Below are 27,053 nucleotides of genomic sequence, written 5' to 3'. Positions count from 1 at the left end.
GGGATTAATAAATCTGAATTTTTATTTTCTATGTGAATTTGTCGAACTACTTCTGATCGCGCGGGAATTGAAATACTATTGATTGTAGGTTTGTTAGTCATCTGAATTATTATGTTTTCTGGGTAGTCATATGGTCTCAGTATTAGAGTGTCCCCTTCTGTTTGATAATCCAAAATGCAATTATATTTTTTAATGAAATCTAATCCTAATATTCCATCACATGGGATTGGGAAAAAGTCTTCTACTACGTGAAATTTGTGTCTAATTAATAAGTAATCATCTTTTAAATCTGCTTTAACCGTGCCAATAGTGCTTGTTATTCCTTGACCAATTCCTCTTAGATCTATTTTTTGAGAATTATTTATCGTGACATTACTGTCAATCCGCCCCTTTTTTATTATTGAAATATCCGCTCCCGTATAGATTAGGAGGGTTGATATGGAATCATTCAGAGTTGTTCTAGAAGATATGTAGCTATTAAGATGTAAATTGAAAATATATAATTTGTTATTTATTCAGGTGGAGTTTGTTGGTTTTCCTGTTGTGTAACATTTCGGACATTTCTGGTGTTATTGCGGGTCCGAAATTTCGACCAGGCCTTTCGTTATTTTGTCTGTTATTATTATTATTATTATAATACGTATTGAAAGAACGTCTATAATTTCGTCTATAGTTATTGTTTTAGTAATTCCTGCGGAAGTTTCCTCGGAAATTGGAATTTTGTTGGCGAATATGTAGTAGTGAATTTGTATTTCCAGTTACTTCTGTACAACTGTTAGTAAATTTTGATATGGCCTCGTTCATTGTAGTGAACGTTCCAGCTTGCATAATTGTTTTTACTTTATCGTTGGAGCAGTTTTTACACATAGCTTTCACAGCTGATTGTGTAGCATACTTGGTTGCTAACTCTGGTGTTAGTCCGTCGGATATGTATGCTCCTTCCAACGATTTTGTGAGTTTTTCAATTTCGGCAGTGTATTGATTTGCAGTTTTACTGCGCTATTGGATATTCAGGAGTTTTGCTGTCAAAATTTCAACTGATTCACCTTTAATTGCTGTTTTTAATTTTTGTCTTATTGCTTCAATTGTTCTTTCAGTGTTTATTAGGTTTCTGGTTGTTCCTTTCAGCTTGGTTTTTATCATTGAAACCGCTGTAGCTTCATGGGTATCCTTAATTTGTTCTAAGTTATCTAAAGCATCCAGAAAGCTATTCAAGTTTTCAGCTTTACCATCGAATTCTGGCAAAACTGATGAAGCAGTCTTTAAAAATTCGACTATTGTTTCCGACATTTTGTTGATTTCAGTTTGTGAGTTTGATGTCTCTGTTAAAATTTCCTGTTTTTCTTCTTCTACTTTTTGTTCTATTTCTGGTTCCTCTTCTAAATCGGAGGCTGCCTCCAGAAGGAATGTGCTAAAGTCTGTTTCTATTTCCTTCTTGAAGCTTGTTGGTACTTTGAATTCTATATCATATCTTGCCAGTGAGGACACCAATTTTTTCTAACGCTGGAAAAAATTTGATATGCTTGGTCCTTTCGATTGCCGTCTTGTTTACCATTCAACTGTTGAAGTGTTTTTTCCTTTTTTGTGAAATACTTCAACTATTATTTTAAGAGGCTTTACTACTGTTTCTGCCTTTACTTTTGTATTTTTATTAATACATTTGTAAGATTTTTCTCCTATCTTTTTTTCTTCTATAAGTAGTTTAACGATATCTTCCCATTTGCCCATTGGGGATGGTAGTTAAAATTTAGTTAAACCTGATCTAAACCGTCTGCGCGGCTGGTATATCGCTTTTTTAGGAATATATTATGGAGTGAGTAGAGTTTCAGAAACAAACTGATGCAACTGACTACGCAGATTATTAGAAGCATGATTTTGATAGTATCTAGTGCCTCAGTATGATCTACTACTTGGACTGAGTTTACAACGTTTGCCGTTGGTTTTTCTATTTTTGATTCTTGGCTTCCCATCGTAAAAAAATATGAAGACAAAAAAATTTTTTTTTTGTTTTTTTCTTTCTTTTATTAAAACAATTTTTCTTTTTTTTTTTAATATATTAATCTGTTCTTCCCATAAATTTGACGTCGTACCTACATAATTCTTCGGGTGTTGTTGCTGGTGGGTTTCTTACATTCCATATTGTTGGTTCCCCAGGCATATCAATAAGTTTCCACCATTTTTTCAAGCATACTAGGGTTTTTTCCTAATCTACAATTTTAATGTCATTTTTAAGGTCCTCAAGTGGGCCTTTTACATAACTTTTAATTTTTCTTGATCTTTCCATAATTTTAAAATAAATAGTTTTACAAAATTGTATTTTATTTATTTTTTTTTTCAACTCCCTAATGTTTACATTGCTGGGCTTGGTTTTTATTTTGATAATTATTTTTCCTTAATTCCTTGATTTCTCGTTTTAGTTAAATTTTTTCTGCCTGATTTGTGCTTAAGTTAATTTTTTCATAAATCTTGGCTATTGTTTTTCGAATGGCAAAGTGCTTTCCTCTTCTTTTTCTTTTCAATTTTATCGGTTTTGAAACTTTAGGTTCTTCAATTTTTCGAATCTTATTTCTCTGTCTATACTTCTCCATTGTTATTGGCTTAGGGCCTTGCTTGGGTATTTCAGGTGTTTTGTTTTCACCTTCTTGGAACTTCAGATTTAGTTTAACTAATCTTTCAAAAATTGGACCAAATTGGCTTTGACTTTGTATGTCCTCTTCTTGGAACATAAAAAAGGTTTTTACAGCAGAAATTTTAATTTTTGCTTGTCAATAGGCAGCCGTTAGGTAGCCCGAATATTTTTCCTGCTTAAAAATTATGTCTAAAATGTTAAAATTATTTTAAAATTACGGTAATTATATTTATTATATTTATACTTATTATGCTGCCAGTCTTGTTGTTTATTCCGAATGTGGTTCTTTTATTCCTTCCAAGGTAATATCAATATTTTTACTGGTCATATCCACTGCTCCTGCATCATTTCGATTATAAAGCCCGTAAATTATCATAAAAATTGCTAAATGGCGTCATTTTTGAGTGCTCCAAATTTATTCAAATTAGCTTTCAGTAGATTTCTTTTGATCAGCTCCTTTTTCCGTTTCTTCTTCCAGGATAAAATTTATAGTAAAAAACTCGTTTTATAGCTTCACTCTTTGTTCCTTTTATAAAGCTTAGGCTTTAATCAGCCAGTAAAGTCCTTGCAGCTATGAAATTAGGCTGAAAAATCAGCCAGAAGAATCATAGGCAGGATCGCCATGTAAAAGGTTTGAAATAAAATAGACTGCGTTGTGAGTGATCAAAGCTCAATGCTTAATTGCTCTTTTATTCAAATGTTGTCAGCTTATTTATACAAAATTGTTCTAACATATTCTTACATACATATTTACATTTAAGCATACATACTTGCATACATATTTACCTTAAGCATACATACTTACATACCTACATACAACTTGATACAAAATATGTTACTACACACATGTGTTGAGTTGTGACTTCTGTGGGAAATGCAACGTTCGCAAATTTTGCTTGAATGCAAATTTGTTTGGTTGTGTGTTGTACACACACACCTGTATTAAATCGTGTGAATGGCTATGTCAGCAAGAATTGAAAATGCTTTTTTATGTGTTGATGAACATTTAGATTATTTTTGTTACAGGGTAGCTGATTTAAATATTTGGCCTTGTTGGCTGTTTACATTACACCACCCGTGAAAAAAAGTCAAAAGTTGTTATTTAAAATTTTGCAAGTCGTGTTTGCTTTTTGGATATTTATTATAAAATGTTAGAGACTCATTTTATTTGTATTAAACAATTGAGCTTTGATTTCTTTGAAATTGTTAAGGAATAATTCAACAATAAAGTTTGTTCCACCCGTGACAACTATTCAGAAACTGTCATTACGCCTTATCATCTTAATAAAAATATCAACTAATTACGCCCAGTAGAAATTTTAATCAAAATACAACATCTATGAAGTCATATATGTAATATATTGCTACCATGATACAAAAAATGGAGGTAGTTCCATCTAGTGTGTGTTAGCCCCTTGACTTTTGCGGGTAAAATGACAATTTCACCAAAAACAAGCTAACAGATTGAAAAATGTTACGAATTCTTCTAATTTTGATGGATTTCATATTAACGAATACGACTATATTACTTTTCAATCTGTTTCTTCAACCCTTCTGTAATTTCAGACTTGTGTTTCGCTTCCCAAGGCAGTCGGTTCTATGTACCGGAGCGACTCGGGATTTTTCCCGACCAAGGACTGTCATTTCAGTGCATCCCCATCTAATTTGTTGCGTCCCTTCCACAAATTGTCATCCTCCCAGCAGCTCCTTGCAGCGGGACTTCTCCATATTCTCTTGCTCCGGGAATTTATCGAACCCAATCCGGGCCCGTCTCCTGACCCCGGTCCTGAAAAATGGTTTTACTGCATCTGCCGAAAAGAATCTTTTTAGGACGGTCATACTCTTGTCAGTGTGTCTCGTGTAAGGGATTGTTTCATCGGATAGGTTGTTCTGGGTTAGATTCCAAAACCAGACGTCCACGTAACTTCTATAAATCTTTTGTGGCTCCTTGCCGTTCACGCCCTAGGGCGTCCCGTAGTCTACGCGTTATCGCAGTTAAACTATAATGGATTAACTGGGAAGATCACAGAGATAGTCGATTTCATGAAGAGGCAGAACATCCGCATTGCTGCGGTTCAAGACTAAACTCTCAGCAAGATCTGCTCTGCAGACCTGTTTTGGGTATAATGTCCACAGAAAGGATCGCGAGAGCGGAAATGGAGGCGGTCTCGCGTTTGTCATACACCACTCTGCACAATATCATACATTTGATCCTGAAATCGGCCGCAGGGACAGTGTCTTAGAACGTCAAGGCTTATCTCTCTGGTCAGGCGATGCAAACCTAGAAATCATCAACATCTACATCCCCCCTGTTGCCACAGTGGATACCACCCTAATATCAGCGCCTTACTTACTGGCAACAATCCCATTATCTTAGGCGATTTCAATGCCCCTCACGATCTATGACATTCAAACTTGCGGGCAGACAGTAGGGGTGAGATGTTGGCGGATCAAATAGAAGAAACGACGTTCTGCACAATAAACGGAGACGCCTCCACACGTATGGTAGGAAGCTGTCACAGTTCGCCGGATATATCAATCGTGAGCGCAGGACTCGTAAACTGCGTCCACTGGGAGCTGATGGTAACATTGGCATCCGACCACCTGGCTATACTTATTTCGCATGAGCATACCGCCGGCTTCATCGTCACAGAAAAACGCACTTTCATAAACTTTAAAAAAGGAAAGTGGGACGAATACAAATTCTTTACATACAACCGCTTCGCTGCCCTCCCTATCCCGACTGATGCCCGCCGAGGGGAGCGTACTTTCCGCAAGGTCATTGAATCCGCCTCGGCTCGGTAGAATTCCCGAAATTCGGCCCCAATTTCCGGCGGAGGTCGCAAATTTAGCGAGAGAACGTGACCTCATAAGGCAGCTCGATCCCGGCGGCCTCTAAATAAGGGATATAAACCAACGCATCAGATTGCTTGTGGATGAACACAAGCAGGCGAAATGGGAGGAGCACTTAAGCGGTTGTAACCTCTCTGCCGCTGTAGGTAAACTTTGGTCCACCGTAAAGTCCCTATCCAAACCGTCTAGGCACAATGACAAAGTTTCCATCGCCTTTGGCGATAAAGTGCTGTCGGACGCGAAAAAATTCGTGAGCGCTTTCTGCCGACAATATATAATGCATTTTACTGTCGACAAAGATAGACGGAGGGCCAACAGACACGCACATAAACATAAATTCAGCGCGTCACCAATTACCATCACCGCCAAAGAGGTAGAGGATGCCATCGGTCATGCTAAACCATCCAAAGCAGTGGGCCCAGATGGCATAGCCATGCCGATGCTTAAAAGCCTAGGGAAAGTGGGTTTCAAATATTTAGAACATGTTTTCAACTTGTCTCTTTCCACCTTCGTCATTCCCGAAAAATGGAAAATGGCCAAGGTGGTCCCACTACTAAAGCCTGGGAAACCAGGGGGCCTACTCTGTATTGCGATGCGAAAGAAAAAATACGCGAAATCGCAAAATCGGTACTCTGTATCTTGACATTCGCATGTATATTTTGACTTTCGCATTCACATTTTGCCCATTCGCAATTTTTCTCCCTTTTCGCATTGCCGGCACTCTGTAAAGCGAAAGCGAATGTCAAACAGCATTCATTTTCGCATTTTTCTTGCTACAAGTAAAGGCATTCGCATTGTTCAAATATGTAAGTATTAATTGATGATTTTATAAATTGATATCTTTATATTCATTTAAAAATATATAGGACAACTCAAAAAACAAAACAAACACAAAAGCAACAATTTGTAATCCTAGTTGACTTAAAATACATAAATAAATACCATTTAAATCGAAACCACTTTTTTATAAAGCATTTCTATTGGAAATCATGTCATTTTTTATTTGTTCTCTGATACAACTAGCAATATTTCCCATTCTATGATTTTCCACATTTTCTGTATTTATCACGTTCACTTCTTCCAGTTCAATTTCTGAACTGGGAGGATTTCTTCATTTAAATCAATTCTTTCTTCATTTAAATCGTTCCATAATGCTACAGAATCCTTTTTTTAATTTCTTCAACAAAAATTAATCGTTTGCCGAAATTGTAATCGCCTTGTTTCTTTTGTTCTCTTTCTTTGAGTTTGGTCAGTGACGCATACTCGAGCAAAAAATTAGCGAAAAATAAAAAAGCGACATTGTTAGCGATGCGATAGCGCTACAGAGTTCCAATTACCTTTCGCATCGCAATTTATTTTCGCATCGCACTGCCTTTCGCATCGCAATACAGAGTAAGCCCCCAGCTAACATAGGAGAGTCATATCGCCCGATATCTCTCCTATCGCCAGTAGCCAAGACGCTTGAAGCCATTTTGCTCTCCTACTTCAAAGCAAATTTGCAGCTAGCCTGTCATCAGCATGGCTTCAGAAAACTCCATATCACCACCACCGCGCTAAATGCCATTAGCACCCAGATAAATTGCGGTTTAAATCAAAACCCCCACCATAGAACAGTACTCGTTGCGCTAGATCTATCAAAAGCTTTTGATACGGTCAACGATGGCACGTTACTGCAAGACATTGAAGGGGCTACCCTTCCCCCATGTCTTAAAAGGTAGACCGCAAATTATCTCGATGGTCGGCAGGCATCGGTGCAATTTAGAAACGAAACATCAAAACCAAGAAGAATTAAACAAGGGGTGCCACAGGGTGCTGTCCGATCCCCACTTTTGTTTAATTTCTACATATCTAAGCTACCTTCTCCACCAGAAGGAGTTTCTATCGTTTCCTACGCTGATGACTGCACAATATTGGCCACAGGCCCAGGCCCACAGAACGATGAGCTTTGCAACAGAATAAACGGCTACCTCCCTGATCTCTCCAGTTTTTCGCCTCGCGAAACCTGACATTATCACCGACTAAATCCTCCGCGACCTTATTTACAACATGGACGTCCCAAATGTCGACCATTTTGAACATCCACGTCGATGGCACTACGCTACCGATTGTCCTACACCCCAAAATCTTGGGTGTGACATTTGATCAGGATCTACATACATTTTGGTGAGCATGCAGCCGCAATTGAACCAAAAATCCAAAGCCGTAATAAAATCCTCAAATCTCTTGCTGGCAGTACTTGGGGAAAAGACCAAGAAACGTTCATTACCACATACAAAGCAATTGGCCAGCCGATTGCATGCTACGCGTCCCCTATATGGTCGCCAAGCCTAAAAACTACTCACTGCAAAAAGCTACCGGCCTGCCAAAATACTGCTCTCAGAACCGCCACGGGCTGTCTCCTTATGTCTCCTTATGTCCCCAGAACACCATCTCCATAATGAGGCGAGAATACTCCCCATCAGGGAGAGAAATGAGATGCTAACCAAACAGTTCCTGTTGAATACCCAGAAACCTGGGCATCCCAACAGGCATCTGATTGATGAGCCAATACCGCATAGGGGCTTAAGGAGTCATCTCCGTGAGCATTATGAGGAAATACGCACCTGAGAACGCAGCCTTATGAAGAAAAAAAAAACACAAGCAGGTCCTCAGTGAACTCCACAAACAGGCGTCGGACATTTATGCCAGGAATTGCCCGGTGAATCCAGTACTCAAATTACAGTACCCAAAACTTGCGGAAGAGGAACGCATACTCCCCAGCGAAACGCGAGTCACTCTGGCTCAACTTCGTTCTGGATACTGTAACAGGCTAAACTCTTACCTATCCAGAATCAACCCCGACATACAAAATGTATGCCCCGCTTGCAATGTGTCCCCACATGACACCAACTATCTCTTTAGGTGTAATGTGGAACCAACGCCTCTAACACCCCTTTCATTATGGTCCACCCCTGTTGAAACTGCAAGTTTCCTTGGACTCCCGTTAGAGGATATTGATGACAATTTGCGATCGGTCGCACCTATTGGGTGGGGCGAAGCACCTTTTTTAAATAAAAAAGAAAAAAAAAATGAGCTCCATGCCTTGGAAATATTTTAATACGAATTATCAAAAGAAGGTTTTTAATAAGTTTTAGAGCTCCCGAAAATTGTTTTGGTGGAAGAAACATGGATCGAAGTATGCAAAGCAAGGGAATATAGCTTTCTTAAGTGTCCGTTCGTTTGCTCAGAACATTTTGACAAAACTTACTTTTGTCAATTGCTTGCTCAAAGGAGGTCCTTATAAACCGACACCGCAATTTCTTAATAAATTGGCTACAAGTCCACATTTTTTATTTTTTTATTTGTTGTATAATTCAAGCGTTGCGCTTTAGGAGGGAATTGTTAAACCATTTTTAGGGAGAACATTACCCTGTAGCTCTGCAGGTTAGCCACTAGTTATGAGAGTATTTTTGCCCGTTGTACCAGTGGTCACCTTGGGGCAGCCCCGCCTATACACATTCTGTGCCCTTTTAGCATTGACATAGATGTGCAGATTTTGGAGGTACACTTTTTCTCAATATGCCTTGAGAACTATCCACTGTAGGGGCATGATAATAGGGCCATGCTCGAACAACAGGATTTTTCGTGTATTTTTTTCTGTCTAGGGGTCAAGCTGCCATAAAGATATGAGTCATTAACCAATGTTGTATGAGTCATTATCCACTATTCAATAAAATTGCATGTTTTACTGTATTCTCAATCGATATATATGCACATAAATCGTGCTAAAGCATATTATTATTGACTCAGATGATCATTGCGTTTTCATCCTAAAGGAAATTTGCATCTCGAAAAACCACAATTTCGCTTTAAACAGTAACGGTACGGCAATGCTTCTCGCAAAACAACAAACATTATGAAACTCCCAAAAACCCCCAAATACGTCAAAAAATTTTGTGTGGAACTACCTTCTTTTTTGTATCATGATTGCTACAAAAGGATAGGTAACATGATGTAATAACGACAAGGTGGTATATGCAGTGACAGCTCATTTTGAAAACTCCCATATTAAACGAAGGATGAGAGAAAGGGGAAGAAAAGAAGGGGCCCTTTTGTGAAATAGTATTAAATCTAGTACTTTTTTAGCAAAGCACGAAACTAATATTTTGTAATTTGTTTATTAAAGAAGTGAATATAGGCCAAAGCGACTGCCGCGGTAAATAGGTAATGTGTCTTTACTATAACGAAATTTTTTGTATCCAGTTCAATGTACTTTAGGAAGAAATGTTTATTATTTGTACTTAACGGCGTCGTCCTTCGACAATGGTTTGATAAGCGATTCGAGTGTATTTCTGCCAAAAAAACATTCCCAAAAAAAAATAATAGTATAGCTCCCGCCAACTTTTGATTATGCCAAATTTTGTTTCGAGACTTACTTACTTACTTAATTGGCGCTAAACCGTTTAAACGGTTATGGCCGTCCAACAAGGCGCGCCAGTCGCTCTTTCTCTGCCAACTGGGGACAGAGGTCCAAAGCCAAAGAGAGCTTCGGGTCTCCCTTGGTGGTATGCTTTCTTCTTCTGCAAGGATGAGATAGTGTATATTGATAACGTGGTTCACCGGCCGCGACACAACAAAAGCGTTTACTGATTCTGTATGGATTTTGCTTAGGGCTCCTTGGTATGTAGGTGCCTGATCTCATCTTATGGAGATGTTTCCTTAACTCTCTTGGAGGCGGGGCTAGATCAAGCAGTTGTTTGCTAGAGTTTCCTGGTTTGTGACTAAGCAAAAACTGTCCCTCCAGCATTTCGTTATGCTTTTTAATTTTGAGAACTTTTGCCTTGCTATATAATGGTGTCAGGGGTCATAAGAAGACATCTCGTGACAGTTCTGAGTGCAGCATTTTAGCAGGCCTGAAGCCTTTTCCCAGTGTGTGTGTTTTAAGACTAGGCAACCAAACTGATGCCGCGTAGCAGATGAGCGGCCGGTGCTAGAGACTGTAACTATTTTCGCTTCGATTCGACCATCAAGATGACTATTAGTTGTTCCAAACTCACAGTGCGTGCTTGCTTTTCTGGCTGATCCTTACTTAGGTAATCCCACAGCTCTTTACCTCTTTGGAAAGCCAATTTTGCATCGGTGGCAATCAAATCGGCTGCATTCAGCTTTGCGTCTGGTTTCTTGCATCGCCGCCCACGAATCCTATAAGTAAATTTATAAGAACTTATTTAAAATAATATCTATCAGTATTATATAAATTATAAAACATCTTACCTTCATTTAACGCCGAAAATTTGGCAAATTTAAATAATTTTGTTGAATAAACAATACATTTATTTAGAAATGTTACTAGTTTGAGCGATAGAAAAGTCAACACAAAATAGAGTTGAAGAAAAAAGTGATGCCGTTTCATACTTTTCCAGGAAAATAAATTTGTACGGATTTTATTACAATTTTTCCTCTGAATGAAAAACTAGTTTCGCAAAGAGGCAAATCGAGTTTCAGAGTGGGAGTTCAAGATGGCGGATTAGAAAGAGAAGCTGCCAACGTCAGTCATCTTGTAATTGCATCATGGATAGGTACATTCCCAAACATCAGAGCAATATACCGGCATTGCTGTTTAAACGTTTTTGTTTTTGTATTCAGTAATCGAATGTACCTAAATTTAAATTTTTTCTTGTCACACTTATGCTGCTACAATTACACAAATTTTATAAGCTGTCTTGTTTTGATTTCGAATTTAAAACAAATTGCGGGCATTTTCTATTAGCAATATAGGAGTAATACATATATGTATGTATGTATGTATGAAGTAGGCTTTTTCATGGCCCTTGAATCTGAGCCTAAAGAGCGAAAATTCTTTAAATTTTCCTTAACTCAAATTTCTCTAGCCCATGATTCGATCCTATGACGTGAATCTTTGGAATTCTTTATTTACCAAGTCCATTTAACGTTTTTCATTCGATCATGTCCCACCCGTGACATGATCGAATCCCACACTTGACACTTGATTTTACATTATAGCCATAAAATCATTTTTAATTAATTTTATACCATTGGATTTCTTAAATTTTCGTTTATCTAAAAGTATTTAAACAATACACGCTACTTGCAGAGCGTATTTGCACAGTTTTTATAATTTATAACTTCACTAACGGATAACGTCTTTTTTTGTCCCACCCGTGACAATTTTTTACATAACCGTACTGATTCAATGTTAAGTTTTTCAACCTATCTTTTAGAACCTTAAATCTTCAGCTGGTTTTATCAGAATGCGTCAACAAATCTTTAGAACTGAAATCTTTTTTTGCGTCGCCTTTCGTCAGTACTAGGAGCCTTAAAACCACCGAATGGCTGCTTGATCCTACCTATCCAGAATCAACCCAGACATACAAAACATATGTTCTGCTTGTAGTGTGACACCAACCATCTCTTAAACTGTGTTGTGGAACCAACGCCTCTAACACCTCTCTCATTATGGTCCACCCCTGTTGAAACAAGTTTTCTTGGACTCCCGTTAGAGGGCATGGATGACAATTTGTGATTGTTCGCACCTATTGGATGGGGCGAAGCACTGCTACAACAACAACAACATCAAAAACAACAACAACAACAAAATACTGGCAAATTCCGCAAACAGTGTAACGCGTCAATGTTCTCGATCTCCTAAAGACGACAAAAATTTGGTAAAATTCAAAAATTTTTAAAATCGTAGAATAAAACCTCCTGCAGAAAAGAGAGAACTGTCAATTTCAATATTACTTTGTTTAATATTGTCACCCACCCACCGGCCACCGTGGTGTGATGGTAGCGTGCTCCGCCTATCACACCGTATGCCCTGGGTTCAACTCCCGGGCAAAGCAACATCAAAATTTTAGAAATAAGATTTTTCAATTAGAAGAAATTTTTCTAAGCGGGGTCGCCCCTCGGCAGTGTCTGGCAAGCGGTCCGATTGTATTTCTGCCATGAAAAGCTCTCAGTGAAAACTCATCTGCCTTGCAGATGCCGTTCGGAGTCGGCATAAAACATGTAGGTCCCGTCCGGCCAATTTGTAGGGAAAAATCAAGAGGAGCACGACGCAAATTGGAAGAGAAGCTCGGCCTTAGATCTCTTCGGAGGTTATCACGCCTTACATTTTATTTTTTTTAATATTGTCACGAATATTAGCAAAACTAAGGAGTGCTGCCGTCTCTAAGCCGATGCTAAGCAGTGACGTGAATGTACATCAATAATTCAATCATTATGTATCTACATAAACGAAACAATAATTGCGTCTACACATATGTACCATATACGTATACGAGCAGCGGAGAGTCAATGCACAAACACATGCATATATCTGAGATACTCCTATAAGTATGCAATGAGAAATAATATAAAATTGTGCAATTGTAGTTACAGCTGAGAAGTTTGAGAGCTGCTGGACTAGTGGATTCTGGAAGCACCTAGAAGATGCGAAGGTTGAAATCAAAGAGTATAAAAGGCGGCAATTGTAGAGGCGCTGGAATTCAGTTTTATTTCAGCTATCAATCAGTTTGGTTATTAAGCAAGCTATTCGTTGCACAGTTTGAGTGTTATTGTGAAGTACTTTAATAAAGGCCATTTTGCATTATTACATATTGGAGTTATTTATTCAACAGTTTAGTGTTTCGAACTTAGCAGAGGGTTGCAAATAAGAGGATTTGCAAGTAAATTCGTTACAATTGGTGTCAGAAGAGGAATTGTTGAATAAATTCCAGAGGACAACAAGGACATGGCAAAGTTCAGTGAATTGAAGATCCAGCAACTAAAGGAGTTGGAGAGCCGTGGATTGAATACAAGCGGCGTCAAACTCGAACTTCAGGCACGGCTACGAGAGGCAATGGAAGCAGAAGGAATTGATGTGGAAGAGTATGTCTTTCATCTTGATGGCAAGGAGACAACAAAAATTTAAGAGAAAAACGAAACATCGCAGACAGTTACCAGCACAGACTTGAACATGATATTGGCTGCAATAACTGCTCAAACATCGACAGTGGCATCTCAGCTGGAATCGCAGGAGACACGTTTAACATCCAAGATGGAAGCACAGGAGGCACGTATAACAGAAATATCATCACAAATATCCACCAACATGTCATCTCAACTGGAAGAACAGAAGACACATATTGCAGAAATGTCGTCAGAAATAACATCGAAGATAGAAGCACAAGAAACGCGTATATCCGAAATGACGTCGCAAATGTCATCTCAGCTGGAATCGCAGGAGAACCGTATAACAGCGAAGATTGAAGCACAATAGGCACGGATATCCGAAATGTCGGCGCAAATTTCAGCACAGATATCATCGCAGATCACTGCTCAACTGGAAGGGCAAGAAGGACGTATTTCCTCGAAGTTGGAGGTGCAAGATACAAAAATTTTACAGTTTGAAGAAAAAATCGAGGCCGAGGTGGATGCTTTGAGAGGACGTATCGAGCAGTTGCAACTAAGTCGCCCAGCAGTTTCAACGAGTAATCCAAAGGTAAAAACACCATCCTTTGACGGTTCTGTTCCTTTCCAGGTCTTTAAGCTACAATTTGAGAAGACCGCAGCAGTGAACAACTGGAATGCTGAAGATAAAGTTGCTGCATTGTTTGTAGCTTTAAAAGGACCAGCTGTGGAAATCTTACAGACCATCCCAGAATACGAGCAGAACAACTACGAAATATTGATGAGCGCTTTAGAGAGACGTTACGGAAGCGAGCATAGGAAACAGATATTCCAAATTGAGTTACAAAACAGCTACCAAAAAGCAAATGAGACATTGCAGGAGTTTGTTTCAGATATTGAAAGATTGGCTCATCTTGCAAATGCGTAAATGGTAAAAATCCAGAGCTTCATAAATGGCATACGTGATGTGGAAACGAAGCGGGCTACATATGCGAATCCAAAACTGACATTCGCTGAAACGGTATCGCATGCACTGACTCAGAAAACAGCCTCACTTTTGAGTAAGCAAGGGTACAAAGCTCATCGCGTGGAAGTGGAAAAGCCAGAGTGGGTAGACACAATTTTGGAAGCACTGAAGGGATCTCAACAGAAGAATGCCGGAGTTATTAAATGTTTCAAGTGCGGCAACCCAGGTCACATTGCACGTCATTGCGATCTTGGTCCTAATAGTTCCAACAATGTGGGTGGCCGTAAACGCAAAGCTGGCGGAAATGAGCAAGAGCGTGTCGGATGTAAAGAACGAAAACTTGCCCGGCTATTGAATGTCCTGTGATATCTGTGTCGCAAATTGGAAGGAAATCAAGCAGTCTTACCGTCAGAGGGAATGTGGATGGTAAAGAACGTGTACTGACTGTAGATACGGGCGCATCTCATTCCTTGATCCGATCTGACTTGGTCAACAGGAGAATAAAACCGTTACCTGGAGCAAAGTTGCGTACGGTCACTGGCGAGTATAACCAAGTTCAGGGAGAAGTGATATGTGAAGTCTTGATTGGAAAGGTCACGGTTCTACACAAATTCGTTGTGGCGAAGATCGTTGAAGGAGTAATATTGGGAGTGGACTTCTTGGTTGACCATGACATCAAGATCGATATGCAGAGATAGTAATAGCGTACTGGTGGAAAAGACTCGACAAAGACCACGAAAGTCAAAGGCAAAAGTTGATAGATCGAATGTGCCAAATAAATCAAAATTAAAAGTACCTGCGAGAGAAACACTGGCATTGACAAAACCTAATGGACGCACAAAACCGAAGCAACGAATTTCCCAGAAAGAATGCGAGGGTAGTTTCAAGCCAGAGCGCACTACTGTGGGGAAACGTGGAAACGATACTAATTATGCAAAGCAAATCCGTCCAGCGCAAGCTCTACGAAGTAGTTCATTGGCCAAACAACAGAGTGTGAAGGAACGAACCAGGGTATTGAGTAGTACGATGAAACACAGGTACCATGAGAACAATAATTCGAAAGGTTTCTTGGCGGGAGATTTGGTACTGTTATACAACCCTCACCGGCGGAAAGGTGTTCCAACCAAATTTCGGTGCAGTTGGGAAGGCCATTACAAAGTTTTGAAGAAGATCAGTGACACCATCTACCGCATACAAACCATTGGGAAACCACGAAGTAGAAGAGTGGTACATTTGGAGATGCTGGCAGCGTTTAGATCGAGAGATTTGTCTGATCGGGACGATCAGACTTAGGCGGAGGGCAGTGTTACGAATATTAGCAAAACTAAGGGGTGCTGCTATCTCTAAGCCGATGCTAAGCAGTCACGCGAATTCACATCAATAATTCAATCATTATGTATCTACATAAACGAAACAATAATTGCGTCTACACATATGTACCATATACGTATACGAGCAGCGGAGAGTCAATGCACAAACACATGCATATATCTGAGATACTCCTATAAGTATGCAACGAGAAAAAATATAAAATTGTGCAATTGTAGTTACAGCTGAGAAGTTTGAGAGCTGCTGGACTAGTGGATTCTGGAAGCGCTTAGAAGATGCGAAGGTTGAAATCAAAGAGTATAAAAGGCGGCAATTGTAGAGGCGCTGGAATTCAGTTTGATTTCGGCTATCAATCAGTTTGGTTATTAAGCAAGCTATTCGTTGCACAGTTTGAGTGTTATTGTGAAGTACTTTAATAAAGGCCATTTTGCATTATTACATATTGGAATTATTTATGTAACAGTTTAGTGATTCGAACTTAGCAGAGGGTTGCAAATAAGAGGATTTGCAAGTAAATTCGTTACAGTATAAATGTTGTGTTAAATGTTCATAATGTTAAATGATACAACCAATACAGAAAATTTTAATGTTAATGGCATTTTATTATGTTAAATGTTGGTCAACTGTTAAAAGCTGTATTGTTACTTGAGAATGTTTATTTATAACTTTTCAATGTTTGTTTTTCGTTTTACGTTTTATTAAAATAAAACAGACGGCCGAAAGCTCTTTTTTGAATAATTTGTAAAAAAACAAATTTAAAAGTAAACATTTTATAATTTACTTTATGCAAATCTAGCCGGTTCACTTTTTTTTAGTGTTGTTCGAAATAGAGTACTTATAAAAAGGTACTGACCACTTTCTATGGCAACGTAAATGTTCATGGGTTTTGTGCTTTAAAACTATACCACAATGGAACCGGAAAGCTTCAGAGTATAAAAAACCATAAAATTTTACTTTGTCCCACAAAATGTTCTGTACTTTTTATACGGGAATACATGAGCTTAGTTTCTTAAGCTTTCGCAATGCGAACCAACTTTGATTTTTTAGTGTTTATTAAAATTAAGAGCATTTACTCCCCTACAAAAAATGTTCCGGCCAGATGTTGCACCAAACCAATTTGTATATTTGGTTTCGAGACATTTGTATATATTTCTTGTTTTGAAACTGTAGCATAATGGTTCCCAAAAGCTTCAAAGCGAAAAAACGCAGAAAACATTGCCCTACAAAGTAACTTATGTACTTTTGTAGCGGAACAATTGGGCTTTATTTTGAGCAACGGTAAATAAAAATTTAGGCAGGTTCATTTTCCGAAAAGTAGCAAAATTTGAAAAAGTTGAAAAAAATGATTACAAAATTTGGTGAAATTTTTTCTAAATAATTTTTTTTGGTAGTGTACGGAAGAAGTACAATAGGAAATATTCGGACCTGTTTTTTGTGCGTTGAAAGTAAGGCCCACTTTCAGAAGGGCAAGTCATTTTTATACCTCAGAGTTATTTGAAAAAATGTGTCAAAAATGTATGAGTTTAACCCCACATGTCAAACTAACTCTGAGTTAGAAAGTTAGTTTGTTTTCTGCAACTGAGCCTTAGTAGTCTAAATATTTATTGGAAAAAATCGCAAGGAAAACAAGCCAATTTTTGACACCCTGTATCAGTCTCTGTTGATGGTCGTTTGAATTTTTAAAATCGATCAAACCTAGTTGAAGTTATAGATTTCATTTGGCGCATGAAAATGGGTATCACGTACCGGTAACGTACCCGTAAAGGAGTAATTTACCTATCTTTGCTTAGAATGATTTTGAAGCATAGATGAGCCACATTATATTCAATATTTAGCATTTGGCGCATGAAAATGGGTATCAAAGCCTGTCGAAACAGGGGTTTTGCAACATAATTAGAGACCTAAAAATTTTCACTCAGGTGCGCGAGCATATTGTTGTGCACAATCAGTTAAATAAAGAGAGGATAAAATTTTTTTAGTACTTTTTTGAAATAAATGGATCCAAAGGCAGTTGAAAATGTGTCCTTGAATATAATGTTAATTAATTTTGATTTTGAATTTTTAACAACAGCTACTGTAAACAGCTTTTCAAAAACAAAGCTGCGGATTTTTTAATCTAGATGGCCTTAAGGTAACAACTCATCGAAGTTTGGAATCGCGTCTTACCGAACCTTTGCTGCACATCTAGATAGGAAAATCCGCAGCAAAGAAGAAACTGAGCGTCTATTAATTGTACTCACGGTTGCCACTTTTGCCCATTTGTTTCGCTGGTCCCTTTTCTTCAATTTTTGGTCCTTTTAGGTAGTAGCCACGATTTTAGTACATTTTTTTTCTTTTTCAATTTACTTCAACGGAATTCCTACCACAAAAATTTCTCAGTCAATAAAATGTATCAGAATAATTACATTTCACCTAGGAGATAATTTAGGCGAGGCATTAAAAAGAGAAGATTTGGATCTTTGGGCAAACACATAGTTATTAATTTTTGATGAAACAACAGACTTATCAGATACAAGTCTTGTTGAAGTGGTTAGATATTTCGATTGGTTATCAAAAACTTTTCGTGATAGATTTTTATAACTGGTCGAGCTAAAAGAATTTATTTTAAAAACACGAGTGTTTCTAAGACATACGACAATGAACTGAAAACTAAGTAAAAGAATGAAACTAATTTGTTTTATATAGAGTGTGCTTGCCACTCAATTTATGTTCAAGCATACCGGGGAGATACTGAGAGTTTGTGAAGTACAACGTGCCAAACAAAAGGTAACAGCATTAACATTTTTTACAAAAAAAATTTATGCAAAACTTTGAATGCATTACTTCTCGTTTGGAGTGTCGATATTTAAATCTTTCTCACCCAGCTCAAAGCAGCTCAATGAGTTCAAGGAATTTCAGGACTATTGAGGTGTAAAGCCACGAAGGATACTTGAAAACTAGGTATCTTGTCACAAAAATATTTTAACTGGAAATATGACAGAAATCCTTTTTGAAACCCATGTCTTCACAAATTTACAACGAATTACGATTAAAAAATTTATTTTTATATTCAGCTTTTGAAGCTAATGCAAAAGAGATTTGATTTCGGAAGTGTTTTGTGTAAAATGTGTCCTGTAGGTGCTTGCAGAACCCCATACACTTCAATAACCACACTGTTAACTAGTTTCCCGTACTGATTACATGTAGTCCGGTTTCGGTATTGCACAGTTAAAACTTTAAAGACGCTTGATTTTTAATCTCAGCCTCGGGCTGGATTCAGTAAATATGAGTTAAAAATTCACACTTTCTGAACATGGGCTCTAGTATGAAGTTTAAACGTTTAGCATCTATAAAAATAGCATTAACCGCATTGCTTAATTTCATTAACGATTTACTGAGTTAGCCACAACGTAATTTTTTGAATCGTTCCTTACTAAAACCTAACTGTGCCATACATTTATACTTATCCTAGAAATGCGAAAATGTAATACAAATTCAAAATCAAAATTCATTAAGGCTATGTTCAAGGGCACACTTTCCACTGCCTTTTGATATATTTACATGAAGAAAATGTTAAATAATAATGTTATCCTCCCCATATTTAACTCATATTGTGCGCGACAATGTGCTCGCGCACCTGAGTGAAAACTTCTCAAGTGGGCCATCCGAAAATTTTGAGGTTTCAATTTATGTTGCAAAAACACTCTTTCGGCAGGCTTTGATACCCATTTTCATGCGCCAAATGATAAATATTGAATATAATGTATATAAAATTTTAATATAATAATATATTCGAAAAAAATTATTAGGTTAAAGAACGATTAATTCTGTGTTGATGACCATTTGAACTTTTAAAATCGAACAAACTTAGCGGAAGTTATAGATTCTTGCAAAAAGTACTACAAAAATTTTGTTTGTTGATGTTGACAACAAGAAATGTTTTTGAATCGAAATCGCTTGACAGTAAAGGTCGTCAAAGTCTGACGAAACAGCGTATTCGCAACAAAAATGGAGACCTAAGAATTTTCGGGTGGCCCACTTGGCAAATTTTCACTTAGCTATTTAAGTTATTTAAGTAAAAAATGTTTTAGGCGGCCCGCTTTAAGAAAAATTTCCCCCATAGTGAAACACATAAATTAAAGAATCATTCCTATTACAACTCAAAGCGGTGTATCAAATATCAAAGCAAACAAAACAAAATTAATTTCGAAAAAAACAGATGCAAGTTTACTTTAGAAAAGAATAAGTAAGTATAACACCACCAGAGTTGGTTATACTTTTTTTATGAAAAAATTGTAGTATTAGTAACATAAATCTTGTAACGTCCATATAGTCTTCAAGTCCACATATATAGAAGCATTTATTGGTAACAAATAGTTTCATTGAGATGAGTCGATCCTTTGTTAAGAGACCGGACTTTTATTCTAGCATTAAAAAATAAAATTCCGGATTCATTTTATTTACAATTATAAAACAAAAGATTTTAATTTTATAGGTGGAATTTTTTGCAAAAAATGCGGAAAGTAAAAGAAATACATGATTCGGCATGAAAATGCGATGGGGATCTCAGAGGCGTCAGAAACTTTCACCTTGGACAAAGTTTATACCCGGAATTTTTCGACATAAAAATAAAATAACTTAAATTGGTCCCTGAACAAAAGAGTTTTTATTTGTTAACAGCCGTCACTCGATTCTTTGGCAACAACAAAGTAACCAGTTCATGCCGAATGTTTTCTCAAGAAAGTTTTGGATAGTTTTCTTTAACGGCATCCTATATATTTATGCGGTGTAGTGACTTTCAAAGAAAGTGACACTCAAAGAAAGCACTGGTTTAGACCAGAAGTTTCAGAGCCAAATTTGACACGATCTTTCCGTCAGATAGGTCCGCAAGAGACGTATTGCATATTCCTCAAAACCAAAATGATTGTTAAGCCCTATAACAAGGAAGTTATATTAACAGAGTCAGAAACAAAGTCAAGTAAACAAAATAAAGTCAAGTGGATTTGTCAAAGGATCCTCCAAAATTTCAATAAAGCCACACAACCGCTGTGCTTTGAAGCCGTACTGATACGGGGACAATATGGGCTTCTTTTGTATTTAGTTTGTCGTCTGGCGTATAATGCATCAAAAATTTGGAAAAATATAATCTATGAAATTCAACACTTTTGATATATATCGCCTCATATTATCTTACTAAGTATTCCTTGAAGGGTGGTTTTACTGAAATCTTTCAAAGTCCCGAAAATTCTGGGATTTCCGAGATTGGAATCCCTTTTTCGTACATATTATTTCACGAAACAACTCAATTTTAATTTCAATAGCTGAGTGGCAATGCACCTGTCATGGTTTATATTCATGGTGATTTCCTTTACGAAGGCAGCAGTATTGAAGCAGCTCCTGGTTACTTACTTGAAGAAAACGTTGTGTTGGTATCAATTCGTTATCGCTTGGGTCCATTCGGTTTCTTATCTACAATGAGCGATGATATACCTGGAAATGTAGCGGTGCAGGACATTATTTTGGGCCTGGAATGGATTCAGAATCATATAGCTGCTTTGGGTGGTGATCCCAAACGAGTTACACTTTTCGGTCAAGTGGGTGGAGCAGCATTAATCAATATATTAACCATAAGTCCAGCTGTAAGTTAGTTTTTCTTCAGCTTTCCATCTTCTAGTTAATTTTTCGAAACAAAAAACATTAGGTTCCGGCTGATCTGTTTCATCGGGTTATTTATCAGTCTGGATCGGCTTTGTCACCTGCGTTTATCACAGATAACCCACTGCCAGCTACAAGGGATATAGCCAAATTCGCTGGATGTAAGAATGTTAACAAAGTTGATGCACTTAATAAGTGTTTTCGAAAACTGAATACAACAGCTATATTAAATGCATTCAGCGCCCATGGTGACGCCAAAGCACATTTGGGTGTTGGTAATTATGGAGGTATGCAAATTGTTATTGGAGGTCCATCAGGTATTCTACCGAAACATCCAGGGAAGTTATTGGCTTCACAAGATTTCAAAGTGTACCCAACGATTGGTGGAACTGTTAAAAACGCTGGTACTTTTATTTTAAAAGGTAATCTGCTTAGCAATTTTTAGCGATGTATCTTAGAAGAGTTTACATTTACATATTTCTTGGCTTCAGATATTTTTATTGACAATTTCAATGAGACAATAATCGATGATAAACTTGATGGCATGGGTTATATAGATCATATAATTTCACAGACGAACGGGGCTGATCCAACTGGGGCTTGGAGAAAATATGCACAAGAAGAAATATTCACAGCTGAAGAAATAACAAATGGTTCATTTTATAAACTCGTTCCAGGTCTAATTGACGTATGTAAAGCTTGGTTTTCATTAGGTCACAGTGGATTTGTGGTTTCATTATATCATTGTCATTGTTTCTCAACACATTTCATTATGGTCTATTGCTTGTGACATTAAGGCACGGTATCCGTATCATAAAGGAACGCTGAAGGAAAAATTTCGCATGTAGACAAAATAGTTGTAGCCAAATAACTCGATATATCCGGCAAGACACAAAAATCAGGTTCAGCAATTCCTCAAAGAAATATTTGTTAAAATTAACATATTCAAATTGAAAATGCACAAGTAAAAGAGAATATTTTCAAAAAGGGAAAAATAACACTAAATGGTCCCGTACCTGAGCTTGGAAATGGCAGAACATATTATACACGGGTATGCCGATGGTTCCAAATCAACGAGGGGGTCGTGTTTTCTTGAGACGCCAGAAGCCAGTGTCGAGTTAGTATGCCCATCGTGAGCCTTAAGTCTTCTCTCTTCAGAGATATGAGCCACTTTATGAGTCTTATATCGTAGGATTTGCACATGATCTTAGAAATTTGGCAACTCTGCGCTTCTGTCCACGCCTTTCCTGCTTGATAATTATATGCAACTCCTGGCTCTTTTTGATTTCTCTAAAATGGATTGGGACGTTTACCGCCGATTCAGCAAGTGCTGCATCCCGCTTTCCCAACTCATCGGCCTTTTCGTTACCACCTATCCCTTTATGACCGGGAACCCAGTACAGATGAATGGTTCGGCCTGAGCGAAGTTTTTCCAATGCTTTGCATTCCAGGATACTTCTTGATGAAGTACTGTGGGAGATTATTGCCTTAATCGCCGCCAAACTATCAATATATACATATATTGAGGCGGCTGCAGCTTAAGCACGCTCCCTCCAGAATTTCTGGTGCGCGGCTATAACTTCCACCTGAAAGACGCTGCATTAATGTTGCTGCCTGTAGGATCTCCTTATTTCTGGATCGACACAGTAAACATCAGATTGGCACGTCCATAGTATGTTCTGCCATTTCTGCACCTTGGCACCAACCCTCCCTTGTGGCCCCAAGATCTCTTTCAAACTCTTTGCATGCCCGATATTAGATGGCGCTACACTGCTATGGCCAGAAGGCCTGTACTCAAGCTGCCCCGAGGCCTTAAGCTTTATTTCAGTTTCTAACACGATAGCTAACCATTGATACTCTCTTCCACATGAGTTTCCACGACAACTTATTCTCGAGTATAACTCCTAAATAGATTGTGTTATATATATTTCCCTAAAAGCTTAAGCTTAGCCCGGTTAGGCACCTTATATTTCCCGGTAAATAATACTAGATCCAGATATCCAGGCATGTACATCAAGAAGTGCCGGATCCATGAGAGAGCTGATTGTTGTTAGGCAGCTGCCACTTATGATGACTGCCTGCATGCCTGCATATGCCGTAAGTTTGACTGGTATTCACCGAACCGGCTAAGCAATTGGTTTGTAACCAGCGTCTACAGCACTGGTGATAAAAGTGCACCCTGGGGCGTTCCTTTGTTTACAGATTTTATTGCCTCACATAGACCCCATTGTGACATGATAATTCTGCAGCCGAACCAATTTGTAAAATACCGGGTGAGCTACAATTATTGAAAGCTCCGGCAATGTGTTTTAAGTAGTGCTCACGGGGCTATTTACTACCGTGTGACCATTCCCCGTCGTCCTTTTTTTGTATCATGCTCAGTGCTCATTGTGCAATGTGCCTGATGCTCGACGTTGGCCGAACACATATTTAGCAGGTGAGGCTCTGCCGACGCCAAGGGCATCATGGAACTAGTGGGTGGGTGCGGGACGGCCTAGAAAGTTTAATATGGTCTTGTTAAACCTTGCCGAGATGATCGGGCTAGTACCTTATTGGGGCCTTGTTACCGGAACGTACCGGATCTACATATATCTGGTAAAGCAAGAAACTTCTCCTCCAGATGAGAGCCATTGCTCCTGTATCAGTGCTATATCAAACGATACAAAATTTGGCCTGCCTTTGCCTCGGGAATGCAATAAAGTGTTGTCTTACTGCTTGGTTTCCCAGTTACGTATGGTTTCCCTAGTGTGTGCCTTTGTTTGCCCAGGGATCTGGACCATAAAATGCGGCTATAGGGTGCTATATATATGCTTTCTAAAGTGAGAATAAATCAAATGTTATTCGTGTGTCATTTAGGACGGCGTCTCGTATTCATATACAATTTTTAAATTTAAGTTGTTTCCACGGTTTCCAATATAAAATTTGCTTAAAGCATATTACATATGGCGAATAGGAGACCTTGTCAATTGCCTAATTATTAAAAAAATACTACTTTTTGGTATTTGCCACAGTATAAAAGTGAAAACCGAAAATATGATAGAGAAAACATTTAGAAAAGTCCAAGTTCGCTATTTTTAAAAGGCGTCAAACAAATTTGTATAGGTATCATCATGAGGTAAGTTTTCAAACCAAGTAGCGCATTTTTCAACTTTTATCCATGATACGCTTTAATGTCGATGTACTTATGTATGTACATATATCAGAAAGATTTCCTTGTTTTGAGAAAAAATTGCATTGATTTGAGAAAGAAATTCCTAGGGCAAGAAATCATTCCCATTTTGGAAACAAAGTTATTTTAGTGTGAAGCCTGTTTTTAATGAACACTTTTTTTTAGATCAAGTTTGATCTAATGAAAACCAATCATATATAATATATGTACATATTTTTCTCTATTGATACATGTATGTATATCCCTTTCACCCGAAACTATTTCCATACAGATGTGCAGCATTATACCGTTTAAGAATCCCGTTTTATTGATGTTGCAAGCTAATGCAAAGAAAATCGCAAACAGTACATATTTATATTCATTTGATTATGAAGGTGAGCTGAACCGTTATTCTACTAGTGAAGACGAGGAGGGGTCGGCACCGTTTGAGCTTGGAGTATCGTTAACGGATGACAATTTATATATCTTTCCGTGGCCTCGCCAAGGTACTTTAAATGTAAATCGGGATATTAAAGTTGGTAAACGGATGGTCTCCTTTTGGACTTCGTTTGCGACCAACGGGGTACCAAAAGCTCCAAATACTCCTGTTTGGCCTGCTATGACGAGAGAGACTGGCCCTTACTTCAAAATCGGCAAAACTGTAACTATCGGAGATAATTTTCTTAATGAATATAGCGTTGCAGTAACGGAAAGTCGACTTGGCTATAATCTGGTGAACGATGAGTTCTTCGACAGTTTGGTCGAAATATCTGACACAGGAACCGAAGTTGAGGATAAGGAGGAAACAAAAGAAGATGAAGATGGTGAAAATAATGTCAACGGAAGAATGTATGATTTCGTATTTATTGCAAAAAGGAATGTCAACCTTCGCTAAATTTATAGAGAATCAAGTTTAATGGAACACATTTTTGCTTATTAATGTAGGCTTCAATTTAAGTAATTTATTACAACAAATTTTAATAATACATTCTTACCTATCAAACCAATATACGTATATCGAAAGATGATGCTCCGGCTAGGAAAGTATTTTTATCGGAACCTACCTACAGAAGCAGAGGAAGAGGGCGGCGCTACTAAATTGGGCCCCACTTTTGCATATATTCCTATAACTTTAATACACGTTGCATAGGAGTTGAGTTAAATTTAAAGTTTCCTCACTGTTAGTTTAGATTTACATACTATCTTCGGCTTATCGTGTAAACCTGCTAGGTACCATTCTTGACCAAATTGACTTTTTGAAGCAGTGTGACACATAGGATTTTTGATGCAGCATCGTGCATGGGGAGCGACGTATAGGCGATCACCAGCGCCATCTGATATGCAAAAGTGGCCACCATTCAACTTTTGTTGCAAGCGAAAAGAACATTTGTTTTGGCTGTGATTGAGTTATCTAAGAGTCCTTGTGACTACTTCGCTTCACTCAAACCACTTCTGAGTACAGGCGTGCCGTTTTGTTCGAAACTATAAATATGTTTTAAAATGGAATTCGTTCGATTCGAGGTAGATTCTGGTTAAGTAAGAGTTGAACCTATTACAGTATCCAGGTAAAAGTTGAATTATAGTGACTTGCGTCTCTCTGGGGAGATTGCTTTTCTGAACTGCGGGTTAAGAATATTTGTCATTGAGAATGGGGTTCACCGGGCATTTTTTGGCATAGTAATTTTTTTGGATGTCCTTGAGAGCCTTTTTGTGATTTTCTTCAAACGTCTGACTTCTTGAGTGCAGAGCCGCTTCAATAAGATGTCTGTTGGGACGCCCAGACTTCTGGGTGCTTAACCGAGACGGTTTGTTCAGCATTTAATTTTTGTTTTCATTGGGGAGTATTCTCGCCACACTGTGTAGATTGTTTTGGTGACATAGTTCTGAGCGCGGTGTTTTGACAGGCCTGCAGTTTCCTAGGCTCGTCGACCATTATCGGAGACGCGTAGCATACAAGCGACTGGACAATTGCTTTATAAGTGGCTATGAGCGTTTCTTTGTCTTTTCTCCAAGTGCTGCCAGCGAGGGACTTAAGGATTATGTTACTGGTCTGAACTTAAGGAACAATTGCGGCTACATGCTCGCCAAAATGTAGTCCTGATAGAACGTCACACCTATTATTTTTGGGTCTAGACAGTCGCTGATTTAAACACCCAATTGTGATGTTTAATTTTTTAATTTTTTTAAAAATGAAATAATCTTGCTGAACATTGATATTCAAATTCTAACATACCTAACCACCGTAAAAATTTGTATGAGGAACAAAAATATATTGGTGGTGCTCACATTGCCGTACATAGGCAAAGATTATATTGAAAGTATACTTTGGCACCCGCCGTCGTGTGGTGGTAGCGTGCTCCTCCAACCGCACCGAATATCCTGGGTTCACGCCCCGGGCAAAGCTGTAAGAAGTATATATGTATGGTATAAACCGGCCTTCATACGTATAGTAATGTTACATATATTTGTGAACTAATTTAGTCATTACATACATTTAAGAACATATATACATATAGACATTTCCGGCCTGAGGGCTTAATAAAATGTTCTGCCGTACACGTGGACTATTGATAATACCAAATAAAATACTTTTATATTATAAT

At 38.0% G+C, this 27,053-nt stretch overlaps 1 protein-coding gene across 1 annotated transcript in view; it reads left to right on the top strand.

Annotated features, from left to right (window-relative positions):
- The window catches only part of LOC137253857 (glutactin), a 32,592-nt gene extending 7,135 nt beyond the window's left edge, over positions 1 to 25,457 (top strand). Inside the window, exons 4-7 of the mRNA XM_067791402.1 lie at positions 20,969 to 21,286; positions 21,349 to 21,724; positions 21,794 to 21,990; positions 24,743 to 25,457. Coding sequence (XP_067647503.1) covers positions 20,969 to 21,286; positions 21,349 to 21,724; positions 21,794 to 21,990; positions 24,743 to 25,345 — 1,494 coding nt within the window. The 3' untranslated portion in view covers positions 25,346 to 25,457. The remainder of the gene's footprint in view (positions 1 to 20,968; positions 21,287 to 21,348; positions 21,725 to 21,793; positions 21,991 to 24,742) is intronic.
- Positions 25,458 to 27,053: the final 1,596 nt, after the last annotated feature.

Source organism: Eurosta solidaginis, chromosome 5, assembly GCF_040869045.1.
Source record: "Eurosta solidaginis isolate ZX-2024a chromosome 5, ASM4086904v1, whole genome shotgun sequence".
NCBI classification, from domain to species: domain Eukaryota; kingdom Metazoa; phylum Arthropoda; class Insecta; order Diptera; family Tephritidae; genus Eurosta; species Eurosta solidaginis.
This window is presented reverse-complemented; position numbering and strand designations above follow the sequence as displayed.